This window comes from Salvelinus sp. IW2-2015, linkage group LG1 (genome assembly GCF_002910315.2).
Source record: "Salvelinus sp. IW2-2015 linkage group LG1, ASM291031v2, whole genome shotgun sequence".
Lineage (NCBI taxonomy): Eukaryota > Metazoa > Chordata > Actinopteri > Salmoniformes > Salmonidae > Salvelinus > Salvelinus sp. IW2-2015.
Window position 1 is genome coordinate 18,626,970 of NC_036838.1, and position 10,797 is coordinate 18,637,766.

Consider the following 10,797-nt stretch of genomic DNA (forward strand, 5'->3'; position numbering starts at 1 on the left):
TTAAAAGCCAAAAGTTCTTTATACTCTCTAAGGGGCCCTTTTTCTCCACTGACTTTCACTCAACCATTTATGTGTTCCAAGGAAGGTCATACTCTCTTAACCTTTGAACCCCTGACCCCCCTCCCCCACAGACCTGATGACGGAGATGATGGACATGTCCAGTGACCTGGTGGGCTCAGGCATTCCCTTCCTGGACTACCGGCGCTACGCCGAGCGGATTTTCTTCCCGGGCCACCGSGAGTCGCCCCTGCGGAGGGATCTGGACGTGCAGGAGTGTCGACGGGCCACAGTGGAGCAGGGCCTGGTGCAGCTCTCCAACCTGCTCAACAGCAAACTCTTCCTCACCAAGGTAGGGGGACAGTGATGATGATTGGCGGTTCTTACCACGTTAGTGGACTTGTGAAAGTTTGTTTTAGACAAGTGGTTTTGAAGGAAAGCAGGCAAGGTGCAATGACTGCGATGAAGAACATTGGTAGCTGACCTAGCAAGACTTAGACCAGGATTTGAATTGTGTAGTATATGGTTATATAACAAAAAACACTCAAATTACAGAAGAGAACCATCCTCTTCTTCCTGAATACACCAGCCTCCTCTCGTTGAAATATTACGGGAGAGTATTCATGGGTGATATTTGGCGGTCTCTCGCTCCATTTTTCTTTCCCCCCCCTAACTCTGTCATCCCTCTTCCTCCACCCCCCAGTTCATCCATACTCTGGAGAGCCAGCGGACGTTCTCGCCTCGGGACCGGGCCTACGTGGCATCTCTCCTGACGGTGGCGCTGCACGGTAAACTGGAGTACTTCACCGACATCCTCAAGACCCTCCTCAATGATCTAGTGGAGCAGTACGTGGCCAAGAACCCAAAGCTCATGCTGCGAAGGTAAGATAGGAAGAGTTGGAGAGTGGGGATGTGTGGGTCAGGGGGTGGGATTGTGTGTGTGTGTGTGCTCCATGGACCTGTAACTGATTTTTAACATGGCGTCATTTTTCAGAACGGAGACAGTGGTGGAGAAGCTTTTGACCAACTGGATGTCCATCTGCCTTTACGCTTTCCTCAGGGTGAGTCGGCCCMCATGAATTACTGTCACACAAAGAGGAGGAAATGATGGCCCCATTCCACAGGCAGCCCCATTCATATTTTCTTTGCCACTAATTGGTTTTATGACAGATCAGATCTTTTTTGCCAWTAATTGCGCAAAAGATCCGAATTGGGCTGCCTGTGTAAACGCAGCCAATTGGACAGAAATGATGGGCCCCGTTCTTTAGAAGTGCATTGTTGTGCAGCGTCTTGCTCCCTTCCTTGAAGTAATCACAGATGAGACACAATTGGACAGAGATAAAATGGCTCCACCACATGGCTTTCACCTGTCCACTCATTTCTAATCCGTGATTACATGGAAGGAAGGATTCACTTTAGAAGAATGCGAACGGGGCCTTTATTCCAGGGGTGGGAATCTTGGCTATGTCTTCCATGCCAGTTTGAAGCATACTTGGCGATCTATATCTTACCTGGGTCAAAATGCCTTGTAGCATTAGCATTTATTAGCGTAAACATAATCACTGTATGTTGTGTCCTTGTCTTTCCCAGGACAGTGATTGTTAGCATGATGCTAATTGTTTACCTGATCGTTAGCATGGTTTGCCTGACGCTAGTTGTTTAACTGTTGTTGTTTCTCCCTAGGACTCTGCAGGCGAGTCCCTGTACATGTTGTTCAGGGCTATCAAGCACCAGGTGGACAAGGGGCCGGTGGACGCGGTGACGGGAAAAGCAAAGTACACGCTCAACGACAACCGCCTGCTCCGAGAAGACGTGGAGTACAAGACCCTGGTGAGGATGCACACACTCAGGAGTTCAGACACACACTCACACGGACTCAAAGACACAAACGTGTTCAGACACACACACACAAACGTGTTCAGACACACACACACACACTCAGGGGTTCAGACACACACTCAAACACGTGCGCACACATGTCCACTCAATCTAACCACACACGCACAGTGTGTTTTTTTTCTTCAGTGAAAAGCCAGAGATAGATAAATAGATTATATATACATCCAAGAAAGTGTGCTTTGTGAGTGATTTTGAAAGCTCATCCTCGCTCTCTTTCCTCCCCCTCTCCCAGACCCTGAACGTGTTGATGCAGGGTGGGGGGGTGAACGAGACCCAGCCGCTGCCCTCCAAGGTGCTGGACATAGACACCATCACCCAGGTGAAGGAGAAACTCCTGGACCAGGTCTACAAGGGCACCTCCTTCTCCCACCGGCCACACACAGACTCCCTAGACCTGGGTGAGAAGCACGCACACTCTCTCTCACACACACACACACTCACGCACACGCACGCACACACACACACACATGCACTCTCTCTCTCACACACACACACACACTCACACACATGCACTCTCTCTCTCACACGCACACACACACAACGATGCGCACGCACACACACAGCCTCTTTTTCTCTTTTTCTCTCTTTTAATATCATTTTTGTGTTCTTTAATATAGTGTTCTATAATATAGTGTTCTATTTTACTTCTGTCTATAGCCCTGTCTAACGTGTGTGTGTGTGTGTGTGTGTGTGTTTTTTTAGAGTGGAGGTCCGGTGTAGCTGGTCATTTGATCCTGTCTGATGAAGACCTGACATCTGTTGTCCAGGGCAACTGGAAGCGCCTCAATACACTACAACACTACAAGGTCTGCACCCACACACATTCATAGAGCCTTCCTAACGCTTCATACAGAGTTTGTAACACGTAAAGTATTTATAGAGCCTTTATAAAGCATTCATAATGGCTTTAAGATTTAACATTCATGTTTCTAAGCCTTTACTTAACGGTGTATCACTTCGTTAACCTTTCATAAGCATTCATAAGCCTTCATAGTGCATACACTAACCGTTTGAGAGATTTATAACAGTTGTTGTTGTTGTTATTTTTGTGTGTTAGGTTCCAGATGGCGCGACAGTGGCTTTGGTCCCGCGCCACAGCAAACACATCCACCACGACAATCATGACTACGTAGCAGGGGAAAGTGAGTTCCGCTTGCATTTTAGTTCCTCTCTCTCTCTCTCTCTGGGAAATGTCTCGTTGTTCTTCTACAGTGCCCAGCCAAACTAGCTATATGTCCAGTTTCTTCCACTAAGTTTCTGTCGAATAAGTGTCAGTGTATCTCGTCTTGAGAAAGGCCACTAGGCTGAAACGTTGACTCCGATGTTCACTTTTGTGGACATGGAATAAAAAATACAAGATAAGCATTTTTATTTGATTCTTTCAAACGTTCTTTCTCAACCCTTCTCCTTTCTTCTCTCCCCCTCCCTCATTCAGAGACGCCCATGCTGGAGGACGCGGACGAGGGCGGGGTGAGGCTGTGGCACCTGGTCAARGCCAGTGAGGAGCCYGAGCTACCCAAGCACCGCCGGGGCAGCGTGAGGGAGAGGGAGAGGGCCAAGGCTATACCAGAGATCTACCTCACACGCCTGCTCTCTATGAAGGTAGATACTGGATGCACACATACACACTAAGAATCAAGTGAAGAGCCAGATGCTGTAGACACACACACTTCCACCCACTTTCAAACCCTAACCTTTTCCCCATCTCCCTCCCTCCCTCCACAGGGAACTCTGCAGAAGTTTGTAGACGACCTGTTCACTGTGATCCTGTCTACCAGTCGTCCCGTTCCGCTGGCCGTCAAGTACTTCTTTGACCTGCTGGACGACCAGGCGCAACACCACGCCATCACTGACCCCGAGACCATCCACATCTGGAAGACCAACAGGTACACACACACACACACACACGCACGCCGATTGCAGACGCAGACACACATTACACGTACACACATAGGTTCAACCCCACGCATACGCACACACACTTATCCCGATGCCGTCCACATCTGGAAGATCAACATGTGTGTCTTTRTGAATCTGTGTGTGTGCATACATGTGTATGTTTGTATGTGGTCTGGTGATATATGTATCTATATCTATATGTAAACTGACTTTCAGCATGCATATAGAGGGCACTAAACTTGTACTGCACTGACTCAGATGACTGATAAATGGTTCTAAGAAATGGATAATAAGATGACAGTTGGAGCTGTAGTTTTAGATTTCAGTGCAGCCTTTGTTATTAATAATATTGATTTTGAAGTAACTCACTTTGGCTTTACATCACATGGTTGGAGAGTTATTTATCCAATAGAACCCAGAGAGTGTTCTTCAATAGAAGCTTCTCTAGCATCAGAAATATACAGCGCGGTGTCCCACAGGGCAGCTGCCTTGAGCCGTCACTCTTCTCTATTTTGAATGACTATGTATGCGGATGACCCAAAGCCAGTGAGCTCACTGAAATTCCAGTGGGTATCAGAACGGGTGATTTAATAATAAACTAGTCTTAAATGCATCTAAAACTAAAAACATTGTATTTGGTTAAAAACATTCTCTGAGACCTAAACCTCAGCTGGAGTTGTACATAAAGGGYGTGACCATTGAGCAAGTTGAGGAATCTACACTCCTAGGTCTATGTCTGTTATAAAGATGTTTTTACACAACAATCTATTGTATTAGTTGTTCAGGCTCGGGTCTTGTCAGGTAATATGATCAAGTGCAGCAAAAAAAGACCTAGCAAAGCTGCAGGTGGCTCAAAACAGAGCAGCACGCCTTGCTCTTAACTGCACATACAGAACGAACATCAACAATATGCATGCCAGTCTTTCCCGGTTGAGGGTTGACGAGATACTAACTGCTTCTCCTAGTTATGAGAAATATTACTGTAATGACAATTTCAGATTGACTGCATAATCAAATAAAATTCAGCTCAGACACCTCATATATATACCCCACAAGACATTCCACCAGGGGTCTCTTCACMGTCCCCAAGTCCAAAACAAATTCACGCAATGCACAGTACTACACAGAGCCATGATCACATGGCTCTCCCATCTCCAAGTACCGAAGCAAACAGAAAAATKACCTTTTAAAAAATGGTTTAAACATCTCATGGAACGGCGGGACTGTGAGGGGACACACAGACACACTAACAGACTATTTTTTTGTTGTGTTTGTATATCGTTGTATAGAGTAGCTACTGCTTCTGTAAAAGCTCATGGGGATCCAAATAAACAAATATATATGTAACATGTGAACATGGCAATAACAGTTCTGTAACRCTGGTTCCCTGCCTTCAGTTTGCCSCTGMGGTTCTGGATCAACATTGTGAAGAACCCCCAGTTCATCTTTGACGTTCAGCCCTCGGACCACGTGGACGCTGTGCTGACGGTCATCTCCCAGACGTTCATGGACTCCTGCACCACCGCTGAGCACAAGCTGGGCAGAGTGAGAGAGACAGATAGGGAGAGACGGGACCAAGGGACAGGGTGGGATGAGAGGACTATGGATGATGTGATATTTTTTTTCTAAACTGGTTCTCTCTCTCTCTCTCTCTCTCTCTCTCTCTCTGTCTCTCTCTCCAGGATTCACCAATCAACAAACTGCTGTATGCCCGAGACATCCCCCGTTACAAGCAGATGGTGGAAAGGTACTACGCTGACATCAGACAGACCATCTCTGCCAGTGATCAGGAGATGAACTCCGCTCTAGCAGAGCTGTCCAGGGTGGGTATTTTACTTCAGTTTATTTGTTCAGTAAACACTGTATTGTTCCTTTTAAAAGGGAGAGTTCCCCCAAAAGCGATCTTCGCAAAAGTGATCTTCCATCAAAGTTTTTGCTCTGTACTGAAAGTGCTCCATCTTGAAAACTTGACTGCTGACAGTTTGAAATAACTATCCTTGTAAGCTGTTCTTTGTCCTATCGTTAATTGAACTTTATATTAGCACATTTTCAATTCAACTTCAGTTAATCTTTGAAAAGATGTGCTTATTTTTTATTTGGAATGACATGAAAATATGTTTTTTCCCCCAACCAGAATTACTCAGGAGAGTTGAATTACCTTGTCGCCCTGCACGAGTTGTACAAGTACATCAACAAATACTATGACCAGGTGAGTTTTCATTCAGTCGCATGTCTGGTTGGATGGAATAACAAATCATAGTTGTCTTTGGTTTACCTTGCACCTGCTCTAAACTGGATTTGTGTTCCTCTCTCCTTCCTTCCTTCCTTCCTTCCTTCCCTCCCTCCCTCCCTCTCTCTCTCTCCTTCCCTCCCTCTCTCCTTTCATCCCTCTCTCTCCTTTCATCCCTCATTCATCCCTTCATCCCTCACTCCACGCCTCTCTTTCTCTCTCACTCCCTCTCTTTGTCTCACTCCATCCCATCCCTCTCTCTCTCTCCATCCCACTCTCTCTCCATCCGTCTATTACTCCACCATTCTCCATCACACTCCACCATTCTCCATCTATCTTCATCCCTTTCTCTCTCTCCATCCCTCCATCTCTCAGATCATCGGGGCCCTAGAGGAGGACAGCATGGCCCAGAAAATGCAGCTGGGCTACCGGCTCCAGCAGGTCGCTGCAGCCGTGGAGAACAAAGTCACCGACTTGTGACAGCAGAACCACCGACCGAGACCACGCCGGCCAGGGGGACCACATTAAGAGACGCGCACACTGTGAGGTTACCCACTAGAGTGGGGGAGGGAAACGCAGAGTGAGGAGCAAAAAGCCCCACCCCCTTTTCCACATTAAGGGCCAATGRGTGACTGGTGTTTACACACAAACTCTCCTTTTTTGGGGGGGGGGGATTGGGCTGCTGGACACATGAAGCCCTCTAGAGATGGTGGTGGACACAAACCCTTCTCTCACTCTCCACTGTGGACAAAAACAGGAGGGAAAGGGCAAGGGAGACATACAGACCAGGAGCCTTTGTTTGTATGTCCCACCCGTTCAACCTTCAGCCCTGAGTTGGACCACGTTGTGGCATCTGCGTCTGCCTCTCTTCTAGAACTCTCTGTGGAAGTAGGAGAATTATAAGAAAGTGCTTGGGAGATCTGGATGTTATCCGGACGCTATCTGGACATTACGTGACGTGTCAATGGAAACGTGCTGAAGTCAAAACTCTGTAGTCTCAAATGAATGAATGAAAGAAGTCGTGTTATATGTATCAACATGGTGGTTCTAGTGGAAGCTAGATGGAGAGTGAGTGTGAGAGAGAGATGGAAAGGACTTACCGGTCACTGTTTTTGGTATGGTATGACGTGAAGCCTTTTCACAATGGGAAACACTGGGTGGATGAAATGGAAAAGGGTACTTCCCATGCCTTGTGCTTGTGTCGTTGCATAATTAGAGGTGGTATGTCTGTCCATCTCCCTCTTTAAATGTGCATGCGTGCAAGGGTAAACTGTTTTGGTTTACATGCCCTGCCCACTGACACCATTGTTTTATGTAATTGAGGATATATAGTACCAGTCAAAAGTTTGGACACACCTACTCATTCAAGGGTTTTTCTTTATTTTTACTATTTTCTACATTGTAGAATAATAGTGAAGACATCAAAACAATGAAATAACACATATGGAATCATGTAGTAACCAAAAAAGTGTTAAACAATTCAAAGAATTCAGATTTTAGATTCTTCAAAGTGGCCACCCATTGCCTTGATGACACCTTTGCACACTCTTGGCATTCTCTCAACCAGCATCATGATGAATGCTTTTCCACAGCTGAAGGAGTTCCCACAATATGCTGAGACTTGTTGGCTGCTTTTTTCTAGTGAACTAACTCTCTAAGTGAACATATCCTCTGCAGCAAAGGGTAACTCTGGTCTTCTTCCTTCCTGTTGCGGTCCTTACGAGAGCCAGTTTCATCATACCGCTGATGGTTTTTGTGACCGCACATGAAGAAACTCAAAGTTCTTGAAATGTTCTGCATTAACTGACTTCATGTCTTACGTAATGATGGACTGCATTTCTCTTGCTTTTTGAGCTGTTTCTTTTCATAATGGGTTATTCTGCACCCTACCTTGTCACAACAACAATTGGCTCAAATCAAATAAACTTTATTTGTCACATAACATGGTTAGCAGATTTAATGCGAGTGTAGCGAAATGCTTGTGCTTCTAGTTCCGACAGTGCAGGTAATATCTAACAATCCCCAACAACTACCTAATACACAACAAATCTAAAGGGTGAATGAGAAGAGTACATGTAATAATGATGAGCCGATGGCCGAGCGCATGGCAAGGTGCATAGTATAGTATAAAATACAGTAATACAAGTGAGATATGAGTAGTGTAGATATTGTAAGCATATAAGGGGGCATTTATTTAGAGTGGCATGTGGAAAGTAACTAGTGATCTCATTTAAAGTGGCAGTGGATTGGGTCTCAATGTAGGCAGCAGCCTCTGTGAGTTAGTGTTGCCTGTTAGGCAGCGCGTGATGGCTTGAAGATAGAACGTTTTCAGTTCTGGTCCAGGTTGATGTCACCGGACGGTACGGTGATCTGCCTCTGGATGGAGCGAGGTGGATAGGCAGTGGCTCGGATGGTTAGTCTTGATGATCTTTTTGGGCTTCCTGTGACATCGGGTGCTGTAGTGTCATGAGGGCAGGTAGTTTGCCCCCAGTGATGCGTTGTGCAGACCGCACCACCCTGGGGGCTTGGGTTGAGGCGGTGTAGTGCCATAACCAGGCTGTTGATACAGCGCGACTGGATGTTCTGGATTGGTCAGTCGAAAAAGTTTGTCAGTTTTACAGATGCACAATCGAGAGCATCCTGTCGCTGTATCAATGCATTAAGAAGGAAAGAAATTCCACAAATGAACTTTTATCAAGGCACACCTGTTATTTAAATGCATTCCCAGGTGACTACCTCCATGAAGCTGGTTGAGAGAATCAAGAGTGTGCAAAGCTGTCAGCGAGGCAAAGTGGCTACTTTGAAGAATCTCAAAAATAAAATATTTGATTTAACACTTTGGTTACTACATGATTCCATATTGTTATTTCATAGTGTTGATGTCTTCACTATTATTCTACAATGTAGAAAATAGTGAAAATAAATAAAAACCCTTGAATGAGTAGGTGTGTCCAAACTTTTGAGTGGTACTGTATATATGTTGGGCATTACTTGTATATACCTCCCTCTCTCTTGTGCACAATTGCCAGAATTCCGGTTGGATCTCCCCCTTCAAGACAAGACAATTTTTCACAGCAGAGTAAAATGTTTTATTAGCATTTCATAAACATTACTCGGAAACCTACCCTATACAACTGTATTAATTGGTGACGATGTAGTTTCAAGGGTCTTGAGTCTCRTCAATTATCAGCACTCTCTTCCTCCTTTTACTCAACTAAATACTCAAGCTATCCTCTTATCTCATTGAAACTTGTTTCATGTGATCACTGTTTGTCTGCTATGGTAAACCAGATTGTGCTCTCCCCCTGACTCTCTTTATGTCATAACAGTAGCTTTTCCATATCCGTCCAAATCATAAGGTCAAATGGTGTCTTTCACACACACGCACACATAGTTCACTCAGTCATGACACTCTTGAGACAGCAATTATATATTTGTTTTAATCAGTCTTTTAAAATCTGTAATTGTCATTCCGCTTTTTCAGGTAGCGCCCACGTCCATACACATCTGTGCGTTGTTCGTCTTTATGTTATCGGAACGGGAGGAAAATGTTATTGTAAGAGTTGAAATGAATAGCTCTGTCCTGACTAGACTGCAGGACTAAAAGAACGGTACTGAAAGCAGAGGCAGTCTTTCAAAAGGTACTGAAAATAGGTGACCGTGTGAATGAATTGTTTACTTCGACTGTTTGTTGCTTTAACGCTGTTTATTTTGACGTTTCTAAAAGGTAACGGTCACTGGAGGGACACTAGATCAGAGATTAAACAAACAAATCTCAACTTTTGAATTTAATATAGTTAAAACGTGTCCCGCAGACAGTATTTTATGGTGAATGTTCATACAGCTTCCCATGTTGTACATTTTTAACATTCCTTTTTTGTTTTAAACCAAGAAAATTCTACTGAATCATGATTTTTCACTTTGTGCTGTTCTGAGGTAGACTACTTATCTGACATTGGAGACCGCTCATTGATATGTGCAGTTCTTCTATTGAACACAAGATGGCAACCGCTCCTATATTTGTTGAACTTGTATTCTAACACAAGTAAACTGCTGTATTTACTGTACATGAAGTTTCACAGAAAATTCTTTGACCTAGTCATATTTTCCAAGGTTTGATTCAAATATTAGGATTGTAAAGCATTAATTTCCATTTCTGAACTTTACCGATATGAGTTCTAATGGTTTCCCCGTGGGCTATGTTATTCCTCATTTGCTCACCTCGACATTCTCTATTACACAACAGACGTATTTTCTAAAKCTAGGTTGCGTCCCAAATGGCACCCATTTAGGGTTAGGATTATACGGATTTGGTCAAAAGTAATGCATTATGTAGGGAATCCGCTACCATTTGGGAYGCATCCCTAGACTTCTCATTCTGTCCCACAGAGCTTTAATAGTTTGTTGAAGTTAGGATGAAATCCTTTGGTAAAGCTACGTACCAAGCAACGACGTTATCACATGAATTGGAGGTGTTGCATGAATGTTAACTACACATAAGCCTTAACTGATTTATGGATGAAGTTTGACACCACCTTCCTGGTAGGCTATATCKTCGTATGATATAGCAATGAGTCGGCATATCATTTCACTGTAAAACCCAATCACGTGTCTTCCTGTTTGGATAGCCAATCATTTCAGAGAGAGGCACCTTTTTTTTAACAGAAGTGCAGGGAGTGTATCCGTTACATGCCATCGTGTAGGTTCTCCAGTTTGATGCTCTTTCATGTGCACCACCATTATCCCTAGATTGCACAGTATAACCGAATCAT

The 10,797-nt window shown here is 44.5% G+C and overlaps 1 protein-coding gene across 4 annotated transcripts in view; it reads left to right on the forward strand.

Annotated features, from left to right (window-relative positions):
• Positions 1 to 7,608, forward strand: part of LOC111962060 (plexin-B1-like) — a 117,798-nt gene extending 110,190 nt beyond the window's left edge. For all 4 annotated transcript variants that reach the window (XM_023984855.2, XM_070441753.1, XM_070441733.1 and 1 more), the window contains 13 exons: positions 132 to 349; positions 701 to 879; positions 992 to 1,058; positions 1,681 to 1,827; positions 2,129 to 2,294; positions 2,599 to 2,702; positions 2,954 to 3,038; positions 3,332 to 3,498; positions 3,622 to 3,782; positions 5,193 to 5,340; positions 5,478 to 5,618; positions 5,930 to 6,004; positions 6,401 to 7,608. In XM_023984855.2, coding sequence (XP_023840623.1) covers positions 132 to 349; positions 701 to 879; positions 992 to 1,058; positions 1,681 to 1,827; positions 2,129 to 2,294; positions 2,599 to 2,702; positions 2,954 to 3,038; positions 3,332 to 3,498; positions 3,622 to 3,782; positions 5,193 to 5,340; positions 5,478 to 5,618; positions 5,930 to 6,004; positions 6,401 to 6,505 — 1,763 coding nt within the window. In that variant the 3' untranslated portion in view covers positions 6,506 to 7,608. The remainder of the gene's footprint in view (positions 1 to 131; positions 350 to 700; positions 880 to 991; positions 1,059 to 1,680; positions 1,828 to 2,128; positions 2,295 to 2,598; positions 2,703 to 2,953; positions 3,039 to 3,331; positions 3,499 to 3,621; positions 3,783 to 5,192; positions 5,341 to 5,477; positions 5,619 to 5,929; positions 6,005 to 6,400) is intronic.
• The last annotated feature ends 3,189 nt before the right edge of the window (positions 7,609 to 10,797 follow it).